The following is a 25615-nucleotide window of genomic DNA, read 5'->3' on the forward strand; positions in this document are numbered from 1 at the left end:
CTTTCAGTTTATTGCTCTCTATCCACTACAATCATGACATATTTGCACAGCTATGGTATCCATTAGGTGTAAATGATGAATAAAGAGAGCACATTACAGTGCATTTTATGTCAATGTTTACTTTGAGTAGGAAATAAAAACAGCTGTTACCATAGCAATGGACAAAGCACCCATCACCTGAGATGGTATGAAAATTAAAGAATGCAAACTACAGAGGACAGCACAGCCATACTTTAGTGACACGAAGAGAGATGAGGCATATTAATTTCTGAGCAACTATTCAGGATCTCTTTAAAGATCTTTCAGAAAATACTGAAATTAACCGTCACTGTCTACAGCCAGCCCATAAAAATCTTTGCTCAACTATGTCAGTATTTCTGGCCAGTGTTAATTACAACAGCATTGTCTCAGAAAGATAAGAGAACAATTCTTCAGGAGTACCCTGGAGTCTTAGAAAATGGAGATTACACATCAGCTTCACACATTTCTGCCCAGGCTAGAGTGCAGCTTGCAATATCCTGTCCAGGGCTTTTAGCAGCTTGATTTAAGATACTAACACTTCACCATGAAAGTCACTAGTGAATTGCTCTGAAGCTCAACGTCACCTAGCTCAGACCCTAACAGACCCAAGCCACGAGGCTGCTGTTAATTCACTTCAGAGACCCTGTTGTGAAGCTGAGCTCCATACGTCTGGAAACACCACTTTCGCAGGTCATCACGAGCACAGCAGCATCCACCAGCAATTCAAAGTCCCATGTCAAGGATCCAAGTCACCTGTTTGAATGCTGCCACTATGCTACCTGCAAGATTGCAAGACTCTCCTGACACTACAGCTGACTTGTGACACCACCTGCTCTCTGTTCTTGTATTTGCTCTGAGACTCTCTGTTCAGATCAGCTCTGTCCTCCTCACAGTGTACTGAGTAAATAAACAATTAATTAAAACTTTAACACCATCCTTTTATCATCTGCTGTCTCAGAAAACAATATTACAATACATGTATGTGTATATTGTCCACTATCACTATCATACAACCAACAGCAATTAAGTATATACAAGAAAAAAAGTTTGGTCTTCTACTGGGAAACTGTAATCAGGCTGCTACGGAAGAGAAAAGCAGAAGCTGGTGCTAATGTGGCCTCTCATGAATGTCTTGAATCCCGAGGGATAAAAAGCAGCCTGAAGCCTGTGAATATTCTCATTGCTTTCGACATGACTAAATTTGGCTACGTTCCTAAGTGACAAGCTCCTACTGTAGGTTGGTGTTTCCTTTCCATAGGAAGATTTCTCTATGCAGTCAGGGCTTTTTCTAAGCTAGACATAACCTCAAGCAGAAAAATATTTTTGTTGCTACTGGTGGTATTTCTACAACATGCTGAGACCAGGCACACCAAGTAAATCAGTGACTCCAGCAATTAGCATCACAGCACCTAATTTTTTAAAAGCTGTAACAGAGTCCTGAGTAAGCAGCCATGCAATCCATAGGAAAATCTAGTTTCCTCAAAATAGGATCCACAAATGTCCAATATGCCAAATAAGGAACCCCCTTGGGCTGGTCAGCAACAAAATCTGTACGTCGATGATCGCTGTAGGGCTGAACTGCCTTCACTCATGGAGTGAATGAAAGATTAAGTATGACTTTGGAGTCTAGTATGTCAGGAACTCTTATCTGCGAAACTAAGCGGTGATTCATGATCCACAACTATTTGTGTGTTCTGTTTAATGACTAATGGGGGAGGTTGAGGAATCCAGCTCTAGACTTTGGTGTGTAAGTACCACGTATTCCCTTTAATGAGCCTGTCTCTCTTGCAGAAATTGCTCAGTCTCACAGCACTTTGGAAGTCAAGGCTTACATCTTAGAGCCAGAGCTTGTAAGAAAAGCAAATCTTTTAAAGCAGCCTGACAGCTGATAACGCAGAGGGCCATGTCTGAAATGCTTCCCCCCATTTTTCTTTTTCCTAAGATACGCGCTATTTCTCCAGTCTTCTTTTCTCTAGTCTTGCTGATCTAAGCAGCAATATCAAAACCTAAAATGATGATGTTGGAGATGATTAGACAGTTAGTGCAAATTAACCCCCTGGCAGCTTTGCTAATAGAGATATTTTGTAACACACCAGGAACTAGACAAACAAACAAAAAAAATGCTGAATTTCTTTTTAACCCAGTCTCATCTAAACTATGAATTAATCAGCTTTTCTGTGCACTGAAAGTCTACAGAAATGCAATTTTCTTTTCAAGAGAATACTACACAACAGCACACACCTCTCTGGAGAGGCAGCACATACAGGGCAGGGTGGGATTTCAAGGAAGTACAGAGAAACCCAATGGGGTCCCAAAGGAAACAGTGACAAAAAACTGGAGTCAAATGCTCTATATCTTATAGGAAAGCTCAGCATTCTGTAGAAATTAACCCTTAAGTGCAGAGTAGCACTTCCTACCATTCCCACACCTTCTGTGGAAGTTTTAACTGTGAAGTGTAATAAGAACATATAAACAATTTAAGTTTTTTGTGTATGTGCTGTCACAAGTGAGGAGCAGTGGTCTGCAAAAACAAAAACTTCAGACACTCTTGACAGTTTCAGTCTTAAATAGTGAGCCCCACAAGCACCAATAAAACAATACAGATAAAAACATCCCATTTTACAGTTCTATTGGGCCAGGTACCTACTCTTAGGTTGCTCCCTATACTTCCACCCTGTCCCAAATCCTCCCCCCTGCAAGCCCTGAGCTATGAGTTGCTGATGTTCCTCCCAGTATCATTCCAGCAAGTCACTACTGCTAGTACACCTTTAACAGATGCACTAGGTTTTAAAATCTTGTCATAGAATTTTTCTTAGGGATACTCATATCCAGTCAGACCTACAGGATCAAACACTTTCTTGCTTACAGTGGCTTGGAATCCAACAGCTTGTCAGATAATCACGCTGAAGGTTCCCAGGAGATTCCCTAATGCATCAGATCAGACAGCCACAAAATATTCTCTTGGTTCAACTAAAATCCACTCCCAGTAGCATGGAAATTCCCTCCCTATCTGCTGGTTTCAGAGGACTGGGGTTTACATGGTATGATCTTTTAACGAGCCATCATTGTTTCTAATTAGGCAAGTAACCAAGGATTTAATTACCTGTCGTAACTTGAGTCGAACAAGTGGCTAATAGTCTAAACAGAAATTAAGTAGAGGTGCCTTATCTCATCTTTAACCAGCCTTGCACATGCACAGGCTTTTGCAAAGGTCAGGCAGAGCAGAAGCCAGCAGGAGACATGCTGCACCTCGCAGCGGCGTCTCGGAACAGAAGGAAAAGAGCTGGAGGCACCAGTGTGCATTTAGCTACACGTGCTGCAGCTTATTTAGAAAAGTAGCCAGGAATGACTTCACCAGTTCGCCAAGACTAAAGGAGTTGGGAAGGGAGACTACTTACAAGAGGAGATTTAAACAAGATGCCTCAATATAAAGTTTCTGAAACTCAGATATGAACGTGCATTTGCCAAAAGTTAACCAAAACCTTCAGCCCCAACCCTTGAGGCAGAATCGATAGCTAGCAACTCCCTGGCTATCTGCTGATGCAATAATTGAGTTCTCTTCCATTTATGGTCTCCCCATACAACTGACTCCATCAATTCCTTCTACTTTTCCAATCAGCATACTACGGAAAGTTTTCAAACATACAAGCCTGAAGAGCAAAAGTCCGAAGATGTTTTATATTTGGGTTATATACAGTTATTACATGAACTATATACATAATTCAGGTTTATCTACACTCAGCTGATTGGATTTCATGTCTTAGTCTGCACCTAGAAAAACATTGTTACCTGTCACATAACCAGGCAGGTTGACAATCATGCAGAGATAGCCTTAGATTTTGGCTTAGAGAACCCACAGACTTTAACTGAAGGTGCGCTGTGGAAATGCCTGCTTCCACGGTACAGAATTCCTACAAGTATTACACTACCAGTTTATTAAGTCCTGTAAGACTTCTGCACGATAGAAATTCCACTTTACAGGCAGCTGATCAGAGCATTAAGGGTAACATTTTGAAAAGGGAGACTATAACTTTTGATTCTCAGTGCAGAGTACTCTATGGACTTCAGCACCATTGAACTTTACTGCTCAGCTCCTGTACATATCGGGATCTAAGGTCTCTTCCAGCTCACTGGTTGCAAAGCTGCGCTCCAGCGACTCAGTCGGGGTCAATCAGCAAATGACTTCCAAAGCAAGGAACACAGACAGCCTTCTAACAACAAATCCATAGTTTATTTGCAGTACTAAGGAGTACACTGCATTGGAGACGTCAATGAAATTATTCAGAAGGTTTCTCAAGCATCACATTTTTTAAAAGGCTTTTGAAGACAGTCAGGGGAAGAGCGCTTGTTTTCCCCTTTCTAGATAGCTTCTCTTTCAACTTAATAATCAGTTCCTTTTTAAACTCTACCCAACCTGACTCACTGCTACCACAGATCCAAGTGACCTCTTCACCTCTTCATTTCTTCTGGTGAGAAGCACCTTTTTTCAATCTCTGTTTAAAGGACATCCTCACCAGCGTAGCACTTTTGAGAATGACTCATTTGTTTGGAGGACCCAGCTGCCTCTGGTATGACACTGATGTCCATGAAAAGTGCCTGCTAAGGCCCAATGAAATTAAACTAACTGAAGTTTGATATCATTCTCTGAAAGTAGCATTATCACATTCACCTTCTTGAAAGAGTAGATTTTGCATCACAAATGCTTTTTAAACTTATATTGGGAAATGTTACCCTTTTGCTGTTAGTCTGTCATATTCTCTAGTAAATAATAATTAGGAGTACTTCAACAGACTATGTCCCCATTGCTTACTGAAGCAGAATAGAAAAAAATGATAGCACATGATGGCTATGAATTTTTAACCACACATTTACTTTGGAGAGACCTTAACAAAGCACTTGCAAAGTGCTATTACACTTTGTTACTTGCAAAAACCATAATCCCCACAGCGTAACAACTTTGCATGATTTACTGTCGCTTGTATTATGTAATACACAGATGCCCAATGGAGATCAGGGACTCTATACTGAATGACACACAGAGCACAGCCCAGTCTCTTCCCTGAGTTGTGTATAGCACAAACAAGCAATCTGGGAAGGTGAAGATGTAAGGACGGATAAAATGTTATGCCTAAAGTAACATAGTACGTCTGAACAGAAGTAGGATAAGAATCTAGGTCTCTTGACTTCCTAACTAGTGCACAATGAGGACTAGACCATTATATATCTTTCATTAACCTGCTTCACTGTAGATTTGTTAGCTGAATTGGTACTAATCATTCTATAGAAGGGAAAAATAAAATAAAAAAAAACAGTAAGAGTTAAAGTTTCATATAGCTAAACACTAGACAATGAAATACATAAACGCTTCATCAAATAAATACATAAAAACCTCTTCAAGGCATAATTCATAGTTCCGAACACTTTTGCAAACCGCCTCTGGCCTAACACCTGACTTTGAGTTCTACCAATACCATAAAATAACTGGGAAACACCTTTGATGGGCTGGAAGACTGGGGATGAGTTTCTCCAGTTTCTCTGAACCCTATTAAAGGTTCATAAGCAAGAAAATTGCTTTTATTTTCCAGTCTTGACTTAATAATTGACTTTACTGAAAAAGAGATTCAAAGAAAAACATGAACAGAATATTCTGAAAGATCTTAGTCGGCAAGTTTGAATTTTGTTTATTCAAGATGGAAACATGAATGGAGAAACTGTCTCAGGTGAGAACAGCAGTTTGCTGCCCATAGTATCCGACACACATACTTTTCTTTATACAGTGAAAAAATTAGCCACTTAGTTTTATCTGTGCCTCAGAATAGAAGATGTAAGTCTTCTTACATCCTAAGATGTAAGGTTTACAACCTAAGAAAAGGTTTAAGGCACTACAAGAGAAAATCTAGCTTTCATAGACTATATCTGTATTATTTTTTACATCAGTGCAATAGGTAAAACTGTGGGTCTGAACTTTTGAAGACGAGACCTTCTTTCCAACTGAAAATGGAACATGAAATAATGAGACAACAGAAGCAAGTCTGAGGGCTTCAAACTCCACTCCCTTCAGATGTTGAATGAAACACTTGTGCAGTGAAATCACTCTTAAATGTTTAAGTAATGCAAAGCTGCATAGGAAATGAAAAATGTTTTGCTGCGATTCACATCTGGAGACACACATGTAGGCCCAGAAGAGCATCTCACCAAATCATTCTGCCTCTCTTCATTTTACTCTGAGCTGCATTAGTTTTAAAATATGAAGCAGTACAAAAAAACCCACACTCTTCATTTCACAGTTGAAAATCAGCATTTCATTTATTTGGAAAACAGGTTCTTGGGATAATACATCCCAAATTATGGGTTAACACAAAACGTAGAGTGAACTCAGCTCTGTTTTTTGTCTCATACATTCTGGTTAACTTCATCTTCAGTTAGTCATTACAATGTCACTTGCGTTTGCAGTGATGCTACCACACTGCAGCATTAAAAAAAAATCATAAACTAACAATTAAGCACAGGTAAATTTCAGGATACGAAAGGTTATTTCATCATAAGGTAAGATTAAAATGTCAGTATCTAAAATTAAACAGTATTTGCTTGAAAATGTTGTTACTTTCGTTTCTCTTATATCCAGCAGGTAGAACAGCTGAGGGCAATGCCAAGTACAGACAGCTCCTCTGAGTGGTTTACTCCCTAGGGAGGCTCAAATAAGTTTTCCATGCAAAACAGGCACACTTAGTACTGAAGATCCCCTTTTTCCATGACCAGTTCCTCCAAAACAGCTATTTATGGCTAGATCACAATCTAGTCTTTGACATAATGAGATTTACTAACAAGCAGGACACCGATGTTATGATCATAACTACTTTTTCTAGCTATAGCTATTCTGTAGTGCTTCTCTATGTGTGCATCTTCCTCTAGGTTTTCAGCTGTTCTCCATACTACCCAACAGCACTGCTGTCGACACTCATTAGGAACTGATAGATAAAGCTGCCTCAGCTGATGGGTTTAATAGCTTTCCTCACAGCATTTATCCTTTATCCTTCTTCCAATCTGTAGATTTATTATCACTACTAATTATCCATTGTCTTGGGTTGATTTGTTTGCTGGACAAAGGTAATTCAGTAACACTGGTTACAACCTACATCCCTTCAGGTGCAACTTGCTGCACTGCAAAATCTGTAATAAGAAGCCTGAGGGGGGAAAAAAAGTACAACTGTTTTTCACCTCTTTTCTCTCATCAGGACAGATAACAACTTCATCCCCTTTCTCTTTACTTATCCTGCTCAATACCTCCCGTAAATCGGGTTATCTGGTGGTTCAGCACCTTCTAGAGTGAGTTAGAGATTAGGTGCTGCCCAGCAGAATACCATAAAACACTTAGCACTCACACCCTTTGCTTTGGCCCTGTGCTGTACAGCGCTCTGCCAGATCAAATGTGGCATGTCACGCCATGAAAAACAGATGGAAGGATCCTTTAATGGTGTAGTAGCTGGAAAAGTATTTAGAGCTCCAGAACAAATACAGCAATGCACACAGGCCAACCTTTTCAAAGCTGCCTAATGCATTCAGCTCACTGACTCCCCAGTACTACAAATAGAAACCAAGTGCCCAGTTCCCTACTTGCCTTCAAATATCTCAGCATACACAGGCAGCTACACATCACTTTCTGAAATTTAACATCACAAGAATATCTTATTTTCAGTATGGTTAAGATTTTTCCCCTTATCTGTAGCCTGCTGGGTGTGAGGGCAGTTCATAAAAGCATTCAACAACAGGGTCTTGCCCTAAGGATTTTGCTTTCTAATCATTACAGACAATACACCCAAAATGATGACTCAGATTAGAAAAACTTGCGTACACAGCAAATGCTGAAGCAACAATCAATCATGGTAGCTCTGCTGAAGCCAGTGGTGTTAATTTGTAACAGTTCTGGGAAGTTCACAGGAGACCTAAATGATCCTTTATTTTAAATATTGCTTTTTTTTTTTTCTTTTCTGTCCTATACTGATGCTACTTTTCTTCTGCTCATAGTTTACCCAACTGTTGAAAGTAACAGTAATTTTCCTTTCTGAGCAGTCAGCAGTAAGTACAATTCATCTCTCTTTTGGGGGCCCAGAAATCCTTCCCAATGGTGGAAATGCAGAGCAAGATTTTCTTCCCCTTCTCTGTTTCTTAAGCTCTTTTATCAAGATTTTCCCATTCATATTACTGTTAGTAATACATGGCAAACTTGAAACCTCTTCCATCAGAGGAAGTCAAAGTCTTTTAGGAACAGGACTGAAACAGGCTTCCCACTCCTGGGAGCAATGCTGACCAACTGTCGGCATTTTCTACGTTGGGTATAGAAAACGCCTGTAAAGACCCACCAAAGGTGACACAGCAGGACAGGAACCAGCCTGTGAATAGAAATTGTACCCTGTAACCTATGAGTATTGTTTGAACTGCTTTCACAATAGCCCTGTGCTGACTAGATGCAAGAGAGGAAGATCTGTGTTTGTTCAGACAGAGCTCCTACTGCGTTAATGTACTACCATGCATAATTCGCTCGCTCCCTGTCATATTAGTCATTCTCTTTGACTTTACTGGTGTTCTTGGGCTGATAAATTTATAGATACAGTAATAGGATTCTGAATTAAGACACAATTTAAGAACACAGTTTCAATGGCAATGATTTGTGGTTATGAGGTCATTTAGACCAGTCTACTTTCTGTTTGCCAGAGAAGATTTGTAGCTGTTATTTTCCCTCCCTAAAGCAATGATCACATGCTGTTTGCTTCAGCGCTGGGTGTTGCAATACCTCAATGAATAATATACAAGAAGCAGAAAATAAACAAGCCCACTATGCCTGAGGATAATGTGTGGTGTGTTTTTCTTTAGGATGATTAAATGTGAATGCATGTCATAGGATGTAGGGATTGCTCTGCCGGGAACCCATCGAGTATGAGAGCACACAGCCCTCTATCTACCCAGGCAAATGGCCACGGAGAAGGTTAAAGCTGCCCCTAGGCAGAGCCAGCATATGCACTGGCTGCTCCCTGGCTGCTGTATTCACTTGGCTTTTTTTCCTAAGGATACAAGCACTCGATAGACACCTGGGTCAAATTCTATACTCTTTCACACCTGGCAAGTTTCACCGAAGACAACAGATTTCCACCACAGAACCAGGAAGCTTGACTTGGCTTTGCAGCCTTTCACCCATACTGCCACTAAAACCACAGAAGAAACCTTCGAGGCCCACAGAACGGGCCACACAGTTCATGCCTCAGGGAACGGTTTCATACAGCCTTCGCCAGTGATGTCAGCTGTCTCTTCCTATTTCAGTGTCAGGAAATCAGTTAAAACAATTTCCTTTTCTTTTACATGGAATTACCCTTCTGTGTACCTTAAGCAAAGCTTCCACCTGATGCCTTAACAACTACACAGATCAGCACCTTTGGTAGATACAGGAGATTAACACGCCTGCAAAACAAAAGTCCACAAAACTGAGACTGCTCTGGAATATCTCCCATTGCTTTTCTTGCCTTTGGTGGTGGAGAGGAGGAAGAACATCGAACAGTGCTGATTTTTAGAACGTGAGTCAGTCCTATACTAGATCTCAAGGCAATGACCACAAGGAAGCAAAAGCCATTTTAAAATCTTGATCTCTTCAGCCTCTTGTGTACTCATGTCTGGTTCAAAGTAATTTTAAGCAAAAACGCAAATGCTCTTTTCACCAACAGAGTGTTTCAGCAAGAGACCGTGATCTAAGCTCTGCATCTGTGATTAACACAGAGAAACCAACATACCAATGAATGTCAGACTATTCACTTCAAATAAATCAGTCACCTGTTCTCAAAACCAAAGCAAATTCGTTTTGTCCATAACAGCAAGTCACATAGGCAGCTATTGACATCCCACATTACTGTTGCTATCTAATGCACCTCTCAGCACACAAATGATATCCTTGCCTAGGCAGTCAGATCCATTTTTGAGCAAAGAAATACATCATGAGACTTCAACAAGCTTGTTTATCTTCAACTTACTTTTCAGGAAAATAAAGACTGTGACATAGACCTTCAAAGGGTGATCCCCCCCTCCCATCCACCCAGCAAACACCAGTTCATTGCCTTTGGATTTCTTCTTTCACTACAGCTATGCTCATTATGTGAAAAGTATTCTGTTTCTACTATTTTGCAAAAAAGGATTTTCAATAAAAGATAAGCAACACCATCAGAAAAGACTTTATAACGGAGGTTTCACTCAGTAAACAGGTGTCTGGGAGATTATCTCGCCAACTTAACCAAAGCTGCAAACATCAGAATGATTCTGGAATGACTAAAATCCTCCTTTTTTAAAATAAAAGCCTTTTATCTGCCAAGCAACACTTCCTGATCTAAAGGCTATTCTCCTCGGTAGTTGTCAACTATGTATTAATCTAATTCATATAAGCCTTAGAAATAAATACTTTCATGTGCAGAATCTTTTGGGAAACTGTGATTCCCTGAGGCTTTAAAGAGCAATTGTTGCTTATCACCGTGGAAATTTCTCTTGAATTTAAAGCCTGGTAACCAGGAAAAAAAAAAAATATACATCAAATATTTCAGTGATTAACAAGTTTCCCAGTCTTTGTCATCCTCAAAGGATTTTCATCTGATTGGTAGGGAAACTGCTAAAGAAGAAAATAAAAGGAAAGTGATCTGATCCAGTAGGACAGTTCTTGTGTTCCCAGGTCCTGTATTCACCACTACTGGACAAAATAATGTCCACTCAGTTCTAACAATCCCTTACAATCAACAGCAATATCAAACATATTAGGCCTCACTTTAAAGAGTACATGTGTTGGCAAAGACAAACAGTACTTAACTACAAGGAGATAGTTAAACTCTCCCTAAAGAGTTCTCGAAACAAAAACACTCTGTGTGGGAGAAGCAGACAACTGTCAGAGCGCTCCAAAGAAAAGCAGGTAACTGAAGTTTTGCTACATTTAAACTCCGTGCCTGTGCAATAAAAACCTGAAATCAAAAGCCCCGTTAAACAGGGACCTTTTCTGGTACCTTACTGTCTTTCACTGCGCAAAGTGGCCCCAGTACAGCAGCAAATTGCCGTGTTTTGTATGCTGTTGCATAACGTGGGCATGTGATACGTGCATGGCACACACATTAAAAGCCTTCTAGTGATGGAGGCTTTCAGTCCTCTTCACAGCGTTCAAGGAGAAAAACAATGTATTTCAGTGACTGGGAGCAACCTTCAGTGTTGAGCCTCAAATTGGTTGAGATTCATCCCATGTCCCCAACATCTTTGTCTGCTACCACAATAGAAACATGCAAAAACAACCTACCGTACCTGAGTATGAACTGATCCACCGTAGAATTGTTGGCAATCGTCACATAAACGTTCACAACATCTCCTTGTTTGACAGGCTTTGAGGGCAACCAGACAACAATATTACTATCCAGACGCAGCTCCGTTAGCTGAGAAGTCTCTTGGCCTCGATAGAGGCCGACAGATCCAATCCTCTGTAAGTGGGACATGGTTTCATCCATGCCATCTTTTCCTGGCCGGATAGCATTTCCCTTCCTTATATCCTCAGCGGTACACTCTCCCTTCTCGTCTCCTGGTTGGATAGTATAGTAAAGCTCCACAGGGCTCCCTTCAAACTGATCTGGTGGCTTCTTACGGCCCGTGACAACCGTGGGGGGGTTAAACCAGCTTGGCAGGAGCTCCAGCTCTGCCACACACAACCCCAGATCCCCTTTCAGCCTGCAGCTGCCTCTGACTTCCCGTGTCTCTCGGAAGGCAAACACCCGCAGGCAGGGCAGCCGTTCCATGGTGCTATAGTCATCCCAGTCCCTGCCCACGATGTAGAACAGAACCTGGACTTTGGGCTTGCTCAGGTAAATTTTGTCACTCATTATGTAGGCCTTAAGTTTCCAGTTATAAGTAAACTTGTTGGTAGATCCAAAAAAGTTGGAAGTTAACATTAGGTCCTGGGGCACAACTTGCTCAATGGAAAAAGGTCCATAGCTGGCATTTAATATTGGTGGTCTCTTGGCTTTATATGGGAAGAATGATTCCACCCTGGACTGCAAACTGGAATTTCTCATAAAGTCCTGGTTGGCTTCTTTGAGAAAGAAAGATGTCTCAGCACTGAAGATCCGATAGCTCACAGGTAGGTATGTTGGTAGTGAAGAAAATCTCTGATTATTGTCCAAGACCCCTCGACACTCTGTCACTAATAAAAGAAAAGGTGATGTGAGTTAGATCAAATCTGCTTACAGGTTCAAAGGGACATTTATAACTTCAGTGGAACTACCTGGTAAGTTAGGGACAAGCATTATTTCATGCAAAAAATATTTAAGTGTAGCTACATGTTTAGATGTAGCTAATTCTTTTTAGCCTTACAGTCACAAAAAAAAAGAAAATGCAGGCTTTAGCACACCTTGCCTTTATCTACAATAAACGTTCTGTCACACATGCGCACACACGCACGCAGGTGACGTACAAAGGGTTGTGTGCAGCACGATCAATTACTCATACTCCTGGACGAAGTAGGAAGAGGAAGGTTCACAGAGCAGAAGCAATGCTTGTCCCAGCAGCCATTTTACATGGCTCAACTGAACGGCAGCAGTGGTTTGCTAACGCACAGCAAACATATGAAGTACTCAGACTATTACCTAGATAAGAAATAAATAGGAAATAAACAGGTTACTTGTCACTCCTATGCAATGTCTCACCTCCCTAACAAAACTTCAAAAATTTCACAAATCAAAGTCAAAGCCTTTCAAAAGCAATTCTGTAAATAAACAGGGTGTGTTTTAAGCCACCCACGTGTTCACCTTTCCCACTCTTTTCCCCACCATACCATCCCCTTTTAGACTTTCTACCCACTTAGAAACTTGTCTCCTGTCTTTCCAGTCTTTCTGTTCAGTTACAGCATGCATAAGGTATTCAGTACATTGGTACAGTCCACTGAACCACAGCCCCCGAAGGACTGCTAATCACTATCCCGATAGGAACACTGACCAGGAGATCAAACACAGTTTCTGTTCCACAGCCAAAGACAGAAACTGCTTTTCTAAGAGCTGGCACACACACCATTTCACACTCTTCCTCCATCAAGAAACCTGGCTCTTGTATTACTAATTCTAGCACTATGGTCCACCACACACCTAGAATTTAGTATCAACGGTACCTCAAGTTTCCGAGTTATTTAAACACAGATGCACATCACAGGCTAGAAACATTTCAACAAGTGCTAATATATAAGATGCACACAAACAGAAACTAGTACATACTGGTTGATTTTAAGTTTCAGCTGAATATCAGATAGTGGAAAGACAAAAAATTATTAATAATTAGGGTAGATAACAATAGTGGTCAGTTAAAATACATGTAGATTACATAATACTACTCACAACCCTTCTTCCTAAGTCCTACTGAAGAGATTAACTATAGGTACAGAAGGTAAATGAATGATGATGCATATAGTGCTAGACTGTCTTTAGTATTTAAAAATAGACCTTGCTCTCAGACATATGTCAGTTCCAGTGTCCTTGGGGAATCCTATCAGAGTCAGGAATTAAGGTTCTGTGTAAGTTCAGCTCTTTAAAGAAGAAAGGCAACTGTAAGGGCAATGCATAATGTGCAGATTCACCTGAGACTCAGGAACACCTAAAGATCTCTAAAAACCCCTACAGTGACAGACTTTTATCAGCTTTCTCACAAAGGTCTGCAGCTTGAGGATTTTTGCAAATAACAGATTCAATGTCTCTCTAGCACGGCTGGCTGCTAGCATGCTGATTATGCAGGCAAATTTAATTAAATGTTTTCAAGTAATAAATAATCAATATCTGTCATTACACCAAATGACTACTGCTGACAGACAACTTCACTACAATCCCGTTGAGTGCACACATAGCTACTGGCACTACTCAGTGCTGGGAAAGCAAATAGCTTTGCAAGGCAGGTGTTAGGCAATTAAGAAAAAAGAAAGGAAATAAACCTGGAGGAGGGGGAAAATCAGAGCTCCCAAAGGACAGCAGCCCTAAACTTCAAATAAGGAATTAAGATGTGTTCACTCATGTTTAATTCATGCACCACCACTGGATGGTAGAATTCATTCTCATAAATGTGCAAGCTGCCATGACTGGACAAAAATTTAAAAAAAATAGAAGGCAAAAACCAGAAAAAGGGAAGAGGCCTGTCAATGAAAATACCAGCACGTAATGAATTTCCAGCACAACACTCTCTCTTTCAAGTAGATTCAAGTTTAAAACATAACATCAGTTTAGCACACTGTTACCAACCCTGTAAGACTCCAATCCTTGGCATACTTTTTAGCCCTGCTGCAAAGGAATCTGCAAACGCCACCTCCTGAGCTGATTGAGTTCAACTTAGTCGAACAAAATATTAGTCTGTTAGGGTTACATCCCCAAGTGCTATCACACTGAAAAAAGGAACGAAAAGAAGATCCACTTTAGACCGTGGACCTTACAAGAAAACAGCAAAGCCTACATATTTTTCCTGGTCCAGAAGCAGAACGGGAACTTGGTTTACTGAAATAGTAACAGTTTGGTGTCACTTTCCACTATAAATCCCTTCACCTGCCCCGATGAGCCTGCTGAGATGTGGTCAGCTTCTGCACATCCTTGGCAAAGAGCCATCGTTGACATTTACATGACAGATACCACCATTCTTTTTAAAACACCTGGTTTGCTACACAAGCAGTCAGCTTCTTACTGGTCAGTTTGGCTACCGAATTTGACTTGAAGAATCATTAGAATTCCTTTATTAGGCATCCTCTTGTCTCAGGCCAAGAGCCCTGTAATACTAGAGGGCAGCAAGCTCTAGTTATAGAGTGCACACAAACAATTCCATGAATGTAAGCATTAATTGACTTAAGCACACAGGTACATTCTGTTGAGTGTTTCCACGATTAGAGATACTGTGGATTTGGCACCATTGCTACTGAGGGAATACCTTTGGCTTCAATGGATAGGCAAAAAACCAGAAATAAACTCAGCAGGCTGCAGAGATGAGAACTCCTCTGATTTCAAAGGGCTGTTGATCAGGGTCTATGCTTGAAGCGTAACAGCTGTTTTTCTGCAATTCCCAGGACTTTTGCTGTAGCATGTTATCCGCAGGCAGACAGCGGTCTCGTTTTTGCAGGCACTCCATTTATCCTGGATCAATCACGTGGAGGAGTTATGTAGGACTTAGTTCAATATTAAGAAAAATAGCCATGCAAGTTCCGCTTTAATAAGCTGAAGGTAAACAGCAAAACTTACGTGGTCAGACTGACAGCAAAAAGAAGAAAAAGCTTCACTTTTTTATTGTAGTCTTAAGATTTCCACCCACTTTTATACCGTACATAATGGAGTGCTGTATTTCTATAGTGATAGTTGTACTTTAGACAATTTATTTAAGCACTTCAAGCCTTTTACTGATAAAACCAGTAGTTAAAATTGTCCATTTTATTTTAGAATCCCAACCATGTGCATCAGCAACTACAAGCTATCATTTAAGGGATTTGTTCTATACTCTTCATCTCTACCCAATAACCTTCATGTCCTGGTATAATTAATGATCAACGTTTCCAGAGAACATTTCTGCATGCTTCATCTGCTCAGCTACAAAGTTCTTTAATTCATCAGAGAATCTATTTTAAAAAGATGCCAAGGTTTTTCTGAGTTTCATATCAGAAGTTATTATTTTAAATAATCATTAAGCATAAGATTACTTTGTCTACCTGAAAAATAGATAAGACTGCCTGTTAGGAGAGAAGAATAAAAAAAAGCAACCATGCCTATCCGTGCTTTCAGGTGCTCTGGAACAGATTTCTCCATTTTAAACTTTTTTCTGCTCAACCACTGAAACACATTTCCAGAAGTTCATGATAAAGCAAGGTGTAAATTTGAGCGCTTTCCCTTTGACAGTATCAGTTGTGGGTGCAATATCTCACTGCTGCTTCAGCCTCTAATGTGGGCACAATTGTATCAGTAGAATGGAACCAGGTCTCTCTAACAGGAATGCTGTAAGCACATTTATACAAGTATAACTTACATCATGGAAGTCAAACTTCCTCAAACGGTTTAGCTAAAGGGTGTAAATATTCTGAGAAAACCCTGGATGCTTCATCTAAGAGTCTTAAATCTTAAAGAAAGATGTCTGTTGGCCTTCCAACTGGGTTCAAATAAGTGAAACTCCCGTTTCGCGAGGGCTTTTACCAACTGAAGTGGAAATCAAGAATACGGGCAAGGGTGAGAAAGGAAAAGCAGAAACACCATTTTTGTACTAAAGACTAACTCTGATTACAGCAGGCCTGACTTAGAAGTAGGCAATAAGTGCCTTACCCTTCTACTTTACCAAACAAGAGTTACAACTTGTCCAGATATGAAATCCAGCATAGAAAAGATTAAGAAGCATCAAACAAAGCTAGTATTAGCCAAGAACAAAAGTTAAAGCTCACAAGTAATTACTCCTCCTTTGTAACAGACTGCTGACTTTTTAATCCTTCTTCTGGCATCATACGCTTCTGAGACACTTCATCTGAACCCAAATGGGCATCTGTTAAGCACATCACCAGCTCCAGTGTGACAGGCCAGCTCAAATTCCTATAACCTAGCAAGTTCATTTTTGGAGCTGGATATGAAACGGTGAATTCTGATCTGTATTATTATTTCTTGGATTCCAGTGTAAGAGGAATTTTCTTTGGGGGAATTTCATATGGAGCTGGAGCCCTGAGTGCTGGATTCACTGGAATAGTCATAAAAGCTTAATATTTTTAAGTCATTCTTTTATGAGGTTGGTTTGAAACAACTTACTTTTGGACTGGGAATTAAGGATTTAGATTGTGGGTGGGAAATTACTGGCCAATGGCCATGTATCTTCACTGACTGATGTTTGATGAGCCACTGAGCCTTCAAGGAAACCATCTGCCTGTCCCCTCAGCCAGAAGGCTCCTAGCCAGAGAAAGCCAGTGAGAAGCAGAAGACATCTGCCTATGCAAAGGAAGAGTAATGTGAGAAGCTTTCTCTGCACCTTGCATGGCCCTCACAAAGGCACATTTATAATTACTCCTTCCAGGAAATGAACCATATGAAAAGTGGTAAACAAATTTCTATCCCTCTGTGTTCTTCCATTTCCCTAGCACAACAGTACAACTGAAGCTTCCACTAAGAATCTTCTAACTTTTAAGGCAGGATCTTCTCTTTCCTTTTTATAACAGCTTTACCCACTGCCTTTTTGCTCCATTCCTAAATGTACCCTCCCTTTCTTACATGGAATCCTATTCCCATGCTGCCCCTACACCCAGAGATCCTACAAGTACATTATAAAAACCATCCTCTCACAAAAGCACCCACCATTGAATTCTCTTCTGTGACTCCACCTTCCACTACAAACCTGTCCTGTTCTTGCACAGCAAATCACGTATTCCAGCTCAGGAAATACAGAGCAGGGAAAGAATAAAAGTGGAAAAGATGCACTTAAATCAGTGCAGATGTTTCCTTCACCACAAAACATCAACAGCTATGTTTTCTGGTTCATTTTCCCTTGGTTTTCTACACCAGCACCACATTTAGTGACTTCAGAGCATATGAAATCTTTGTAGCAAGTATTTTACTTAGAACTACAGCTCAGCAAATAGCGCAAGACATAAGAGTCTGTGAATATTCATTAGTTGTACTCTCATCCCCTCCAAGTTCCCTTTTCTTAACATCTAGAAAAGGGAATTTTGCCGTTGGAAAGGCTGAGTGGAACTTAAACCCAAACAAGTTAATATTCAGAATACGGATCGTATTTTTAACTGTGAGGTTGATTAACCACTGCAGCAAACTACAGAAGGCAGCAATGGCTTGTTCGTGTCTTCACGGCAAGACTGGATTCCTTTCTGAAAGGTACTTTTTTTCCCAGTACAAGTTACTATTTGAGTACAGGGGTAACTGGAGCCTCATACTCCTTTCTGGTTTAAAATCTATAGTTCTATTACCATTCAAAAAAAATCAATGTGAAAATCTACATGACAGGGTAATTGCAGAAGCCACGTTTTCTGTTTCCCGTGCTTGCCCATCGGATATGCTTTCACATCCAGTGAGAGAACAGAAAGACTCTTTAACTAATCGCACATAGGCAATGTCAAGTGTCAATGCTTATGGGGAATGCTTGAGACCAATTCATGGAGTTAAAAATAAACTGTGGAAACAAATCTGTCAAAAAATCCACGTAGCAAAAATTTGAGGGGAAATTGCAGCCTATTCTCAAATACTCTGTGAGCACTTGAGGAGGGCAGTTTTGCCAAATAAATGATTGCTAACAAAATTATTTTCTCAGTTATTTTTGGAATCCAGGTTCATTAAACTGAGACCTGAAGTCCAAGGACAAGTTTATAATTGCAGTGTTTTGTTGATTGACCTAGGATATTCCTATTCACATATACGGGAGTACACACCCTTGGTAACCACCAACCAGAGGTATTTTAAGCCCAGATGTAAATGGAACCTTATTTAGCCTAGATCAGAGTTCAGTTAAACTATATCCATGTAAAGATTGTCAGGAGACACCATTATCAGTTATTTTTGAACAAAATTTCCTATTTTATTCCAGTGGGATAGGTTAACTTACTTAATTCTGTATATTAAATGAAAAACTAAAATAATATTCTATTAAATAGGCTTCTCTCACATACAGAGAGTACATCCTTACTGAAGTTATCCTTTAGCGAACGCTTCCCTCATCCTCTCCAGCAGAGGCAGAACATAGTCATTTCAGAACTATCAGGAAAATGACAAAAGTATCTAAAACAATGAACGAACAAAGGTACACCAGGAACTTCTGCACTTCTTTCATACACAAAAACGAGGAGAGAGTCACTGAAACTAAATGATGGGAATTCAAAGTGGGTTTAAAAAACATATTTCATGCAGAGTGTGACTAGATGATAGAGCTCATTGCCAGGGAGGAAGGCACAGAGGCCAAGAACTTACCCAGACTTAAACTGAGGATCTGAATGTCTGGAAAGGTATACAGACCATCTAGAGTAATGTCATTAACTACATGTCAAACACTCCTTGTCTTAGTATTTATCTATTAGAAACCAGGATTAGATCTCTGCATTATAAAGCATTATCCAACATCTGTCAGGTTGTTCCACTTTCCTCAGGATTACTGACACAACAGACACATGTGTATAAACCACAAATAGCTGTTTTATGATGTACAGCCTTTTCACAAAGGGAAAAGAGAGCCTTTAAGGTCTAATTTGGAAACACAAGAAAACTCAGAAAACTGCACGTTAGAAATGTGTTTCCAATCTTTTAATGACAGCCTACAAGCTCCAATTTTTGATGGTCGCAGTTCCATATATCTCACCCTTTGACTGCAGAAATTCCAAAATATCCTTTTGTTGCAAATCTATCTTCTCTATCACCCTCAATTCATATAACTGAGATGTGTTCATAGAATCACAGAATGGTTTAGGTTGGAATGGACCTTAAAGATCATCTAGTTCCAACCCCTCTGTGTTAGTCAAAGACTGCCTGACATTCAGGACTGAAATCTATAAACTGTTTTCTCAGACTGGTTGATGACCTTAAAAGTCTGTAAAACAACAGTGTATATGCAAAGGTCAGTGAAGGTTTCAGAAATCACTCCCACTCCAGCGCTGACAGTACCAAACATCTGTACTGCTGAGGCTATCTGACATATTTAAACTAGTTTACTGTTAAGAATCAAAGATAAAATCTGGAACTCGAATTTCTGCTAATGAAAGCTTTTGCTAGGAGATATCGTTTGGAAAACTTCTGTGTAGATACCATTCAAGTACTCAGGCTTTCTTCCCCTTGTCAGAAACTGCAAATGTCAGTGTCCTGTGAGCAACATACAGAAGGTAAAATGTCATATGATGGCCTTTCGTTCCAATGCTGTTTGCCTCATTGTGGTAAACTCCATGGATTCTGCATTCACTCATTGTGTCAGCACTAAAAGTCTAAAGCAAATAACACTTAAGCTGATTTTGTCTGATAGCTGTAGAGAAGAGGAGAAGGATTTAGGACAGTTTATTCCCAGCTCCATCAAAAACATATGGTAGCCATAGGAAACTTCTGCAACCCAGCTTCTCTAGTGATGAAATGAGAGGAGCTATCGCTAAGTTTGATTGACTTGTGATTAAAAAAATCACATTGAGTTCATCAGACAAAAGATTAGGTAAAACATTGTCTTTTTTTATTATTCTTTTTTCTTCAAAGCAGGCAAAAATAACCCAGTGGAAGTCAAAAAATAGGGAAAAAGAGGACAATATGGTCAGGATTTTCAAACTTAACTAGTAACTTTTCAGAGACCTGGAACGTTGAAGGCACTCTGCTAAAGAGGTCTGATTTTCATGGGAGTATAATTACGCGAGACAGACCTCCACAGAGGATGTCTCAAATTTAGTCCTACATGATGGCTCACAAAAACTCCCATAAAATTTTAAACCTTGGCCAGAATGCCACAATGATCAGTTACATATCACAGTCAGTAATTTAAAAAAAAGAATAAAAAATCTAAGTGTCATAAAAATCGGAACTTGTAAGTTGCAAGTTACAAACATGAAACAAATAATTTTGGCCTTGGCAATGTATCAAAGCCTTGTCCTGAGTCTCTTTCTCTAGTTTTTAACAGCATTGCCCTTTCCTTTGCTGTTCAAGTCTTTGCTAGATGCTGATAGGCACTCGCTCCTCTGTTTAGACACTACATTGCTTTACACAGGCTCCTTGTTTAAAAAGAGATTAGGGTCCTAGAGCCTGAAAGGTGCCATTCGCTCAGCACTCTCCACTGCCACAAAAAAAAAAAAAAAAAATCAAGGAGAACCCAGAGTACAAAGCTCAGCATGAGTAGTGCTCAGATCTGTGCAGGATGGAGCTTTCAGCTACACAGGTGTAGAAAGAGGACACGGAGGAGTCAATAAATGAATTACAATGGTTTTCCCCTTACCACTCAGTAAGAAAAAGGGAGAATAATTTTTCTTGTAAATAAGTACATTTTGAGAAGCTAATTAAAAATAAAGCCAACCAGCAACATAAACAACAGGACTTTATGAGGCCCACACTGAGATTCGGTCTCCGTTGTGCTCTGCATTACACAAGTATAAAGGACATTACTGAAAGAGCCAGGGATAACCTGGCAGGGGATAATTCCAAGGCTGAAAATGAAAAAAAGGATTTCTTACCCATCAGCTCTGAACCTGGCTTTCCATGGGGTTAATAATACATTTTTAGCGTACATCTTGACATGTTCATAACTGGCTTCTCATATTTCAGGGCCTGTATTCTCAGGGTCCTGGACTCTGCCATGAAATAAACCCCTTCCAGAGCTATCATCCAACCTCAGCAGTTAAATACACAACAGATGGAAGAATTTTTCCCATCATCTAGACAGGGAACTGAGGCAGTGGAACTAAATTGAGTTTTCCAGGAGTTTCTATCAAAGCTAAGCACAGAAGTCAGATATCTTTAGACACATTTCATGTCATTACCCACAAATCCAATCCTTCCATTTCCAAATCTCCTTTACACATAGACTGATAACAAACATGTCAGAAGCTGCATGATTTTTTTATTTTTTTTTTTTTTAGAAGTTGGGCAATTTAAACTTGCTCCTGCAAACAGCCAATAATCCTATGCAAACCAAAGGAACACTCTGCAGGAATTCCTGATATGTGAAGAGCTGTGGATTTGGACATCACATTTAGGGAAGAACTGTTTTCAACATCGTGTATTTAAAATATATCACGAAGCCCCACGCCACTGGAAATGCTGAAATAAGCTTTTAGCATTATGTGGCCTGTTCCTTAACACAAGTGCCCTGTTTTTTAAAGGCAATCTGAGTTATCATTAGGAACAATAACGTACCAACTGTTATATGGATTCTCTGGGGTTTTGTTTATGTGGCTGAGAGTTTTCCGAGCTCCAACAGACTACACATCGACAACCCTTAGATACTTGCAACAGAATAAAACACTCCCTGGACAGCAGTTTCATTTCTTCAATAGCACTTTCCTTAGACCTGTCATCATAATGAGAACATTTACACAAGAGCACTGATAACTGACTGAAGGAGTATGTGACTTGGATTAGTGGTAGTTTTAAACAACTGCCTTCAAGAAACCTTTCAGCTTCCTATCTTATGGTCTTGAGGGAGTTATACTTTTCAGAAGAAAAAAAAACGTTATTAGTAAAAACTATTTCCGTCATCCTACCCAGTACTTGTACAATCCCTTGTTTTGTTTGCCTTAATTTAGATCCAGAATCTGAAAAGCTCGAGTTTGGTAGCAGACCTCTCGATGTACCTTTCAACATTCGAGATCCACACGCAGAATCATACGGAAAAGATTCTGATGATTGCCTAAGGTAGTGCCACACCACCCAGCAATTGTGCTGCTTTGCATTCTGGGGAGATACACACAGCAGGTCACAGATAAACCCAGCTATTGCTGCGTGTGGCCCCTGAAGCAGGAGAGCAACAGTGGCATTACACTGCACCTGTATCAGGTGAAAGCACCAAAGCGAGACAGTCTACGAAGGTCATACAATGGTAAGAGTCTCACCATTGATGTACGAAACTTGGGAAAACAAGGTGGCAAATGTTTCGAAGATTAGACTCTAGTCTATCAGCTTTTCCAAGTGGTAACTAAGTGCCTCCATCTCCACTACCTGGCATCTCCAGGAGTCTATGCAAATTTGGTGTAAAGTACCTAATTTGTGGAGAAGATGACCATGGAAGTACTGACTTAGATTAGCTCTCACTTCTGCAGAATGTCACTCTTTGAAAAGTTTCACCACTGGTAAAAATCAATCAAGTTCCATAAAAGTCAGAAAAATTAGTACATGTTACACTAGCAATGTCCCAGCCACAAAGATTTTTTTCTAATTGCTTCCTGGAAAAAAAAAGTTTATAATTTATATGAAAACTTAATTTAAGAGTGAAGACAGACACTCTTCTTCACTCTTCTCCTCCATGGAGGAATTTGGAACAGTAACAGACATAATGCATGCACATTTTTAATACTTACATGTATTAAATTCTTACGTGCATGCATGCTGTGACTTAAAACATGCCAGAACATCCCAATATCCTGGCTACAACCCTGCTAATCATCTCCATTTCAAAAATGCAATGAGGATTTATGAGGAGATTAATTGAGAAATGAGGCTGGCGGGGGGGTGTGGATAGCCTTGCCCATTCGGGAAATGAACTCGGCATCACCTTTAACCTCCAAGTAATTCTTTGTCACAGAGCACAAAGCAACTCATCATACCAGAACAGCAGCAGGACAGAAACCAAGCAGAAATCTATCTGGTTAAACACCTCCTTTCCCAGGGATTCATTAAAAGGGATGGTTAGAGCACTGGTGTTATTGTGGTCAAAGCATCTCTAAGGGCTGTTTTTAAGGTGGTATCTCCTCAAAGGCGACCCAGTTCCTGCTGCTAACAAAGCAAAGGCCAGTGGGTACTGGGGTGAGCAGTCGCTCTCCAAACCCCAAATTGTTCTCTCTCTCAAGTATCCTGTCCTGACTCAAAAGCTTTTGTGGCAGCATCCCGGCTCTCCGCAGCAGCCCCTGGGTGGTCTGTTTGGAGACTGTTGGTACTGAGGGGCAGAAGCAGGAGGGAAGAGGATCCCTAAGCCACAGTCCCCATAGCAGCTGAACTTCAGCCATCCTGTAATTTCTTCTCTCCAGTTCACCTGCAGCAAAAAAGTGAGTGGGTGAAGAAATGACAGGAAGAACAAAGCACTGCAGTGGTTGTGGTGTTAGTACTGGCTATGGGAAAGTCAAACTACAAGAGGAAGAGTGAGATCCAGAAGAAGGAATACTCCAGAGGGACACAGCAGACCTGATAGAATGCTAAATGCTGGTGAGGAAATGCAGAAAAAAAATTATGTACACGTGGTTTTAATTCTGGTTTTATTGTTTAAGGTAGAGAGGATGATTTAGAAGTCCCTCTCTAAAATCCCTTTTATTTGTGCCCATTGTTTTACTATAATCTGCCTAGAAAAGGTCAAACCAAAACACGCCATCTGTGCCATACCTGATGAAAGTGCCTGGAAGAAGACATCTGGCAATTCCAGTTTTGGAATTAGGATGCAAAAGCCAGTAAGACCAACTTCTTCTTTCCAAGACAAAGTTTGTACCAAAGGAATAAATTCAGACATCAAAAAACGAGGAACGCCCAAGATGAAGACACCCTGCAAGAACCTGAATCCAGTGTACAAAGCCGAGCAACAGCCTGATGAGTCTTCAAGGAGCGATGGAGTGCATTAACAACAGAGGCAAAGTTGGCCTGCACACCTCTGAAGGTGGAATAAAGTGTGTTTTCTGGGTTGGTAGAATACAGAATCCTTCTCTAAGCATACTACTTCACTGTTGCTTCTCAAGTGTCCTCAACGTCATTGGCAAAGACAAACGATGATGATGGATGTGAGTTTGTTATGCTGAGTGCCACAAAATTGCACAGAGCAAATGACTTTTGTACCGCCTTTCTAAGAGGCTGTATGTGCCATGCTCCTAAAGTGCTGTTGCTCAAGGATCAGTAAGACCTCCCTACAAATCAATGAAATAGAGCTTTGCTATACATTTTGCAAGTACTATTTTTGTCTCTTCCTAATATAACTTGCAAACCTTCCTCCTCCCCCATGTTCCTGCCACAGATCCCTAATTCACACAGCTAAAACCAGAGTGCCTCTTACAATTTTTTCCAACAGGTGCAGTCCTTAAAGATAAAATTAATTTTTCCCTTTCTTTGAAAATCATCTTCATTCAGCCTGGCTCCTATGGGAAATTAATGAGTGCTCACTGAGTATGTTTACATAAGATTTCCTCGGGGTTTATGCTATTAAGCATTAGGAGAGTTTTAATCTGCCCTCTAAGGGACAGAGAGGCTGATGTGGCTGGCTGAAGATGTCTCAGTACAACGAATGCTGTCCACTCACTACTGGCAGCATCGGCTGCATTAAGACGCTGCTGGCTTTGCAGCAGGCAACCCCATCGGCTCTGGTGGCAAAGAGGCTGGCAGCAGAGGATGGGGTTACAGTGGAATAAAAGCTACTGATATAATCAGAAACATGCAGGGCTCTATTGTCAGGGAGGTGCCACAAGACCAGGGCACACTCAAAGTCCAAGCGGCTGGAAGACTCCAGCTTCGAGCACAGCGTTCACTCCTGCCACAGCTGTCCCCTGAGCCCCACACATGGCTGTCCCCACTGTCAGCAGTGGGGACTCTCCAGGCTAACGCACGTTGGGGAGGCCTGTTGCACTCCTGCAGTAACACACAAACAAGCCTGTCACATACTTCTGCATACCCACATGTATTTATTCACATTGATCTATACTGGATCCCATCTGCTTGTTCCCAGGCAGTGTTTCCTAGAAAAGTCTCTCTGCTGTAGGAATTTAATCACTGACTGTAAGTTCAAGTTCCTAGTGGATTCCATGACCACAGTCTGGCCTATCCTATGTGATATAGGCTCCTTTGGAGTTAGAAAAAAACTTTTGCTAGTTCTTATCTACATAAAAGAAATATAGTTCTTTATGTAACACCAATGGTATGTATAATCATAGTGAAATACGTATTTGTGCATGTGCACGCAC

The 25615-nt window shown here is 40.5% G+C and overlaps 1 protein-coding gene across 1 annotated transcript in view; it reads right to left on the minus strand.

The window, feature by feature from the left end:
* The window catches only part of TMEM132C (transmembrane protein 132C), a 153634-nt gene extending 138977 nt beyond the window's left edge, over nucleotides 1–14657 (minus strand). The window contains exons 1-2 of the mRNA XM_086623736.1: nucleotides 14576–14657; nucleotides 11338–12226 (exon numbers count right to left, since the gene is read on the minus strand). Coding sequence (XP_086479862.1) covers nucleotides 11338–12226; nucleotides 14576–14657 — 971 coding nt within the window. The remainder of the gene's footprint in view (nucleotides 1–11337; nucleotides 12227–14575) is intronic.
* Nucleotides 14658–25615: the final 10958 nt, after the last annotated feature.

The sequence above is a fragment of the Tauraco erythrolophus genome, chromosome 19 (assembly GCF_009769465.1).
Source record: "Tauraco erythrolophus isolate bTauEry1 chromosome 19, bTauEry1.pri, whole genome shotgun sequence".
NCBI lineage: Eukaryota > Metazoa > Chordata > Aves > Musophagiformes > Musophagidae > Tauraco > Tauraco erythrolophus.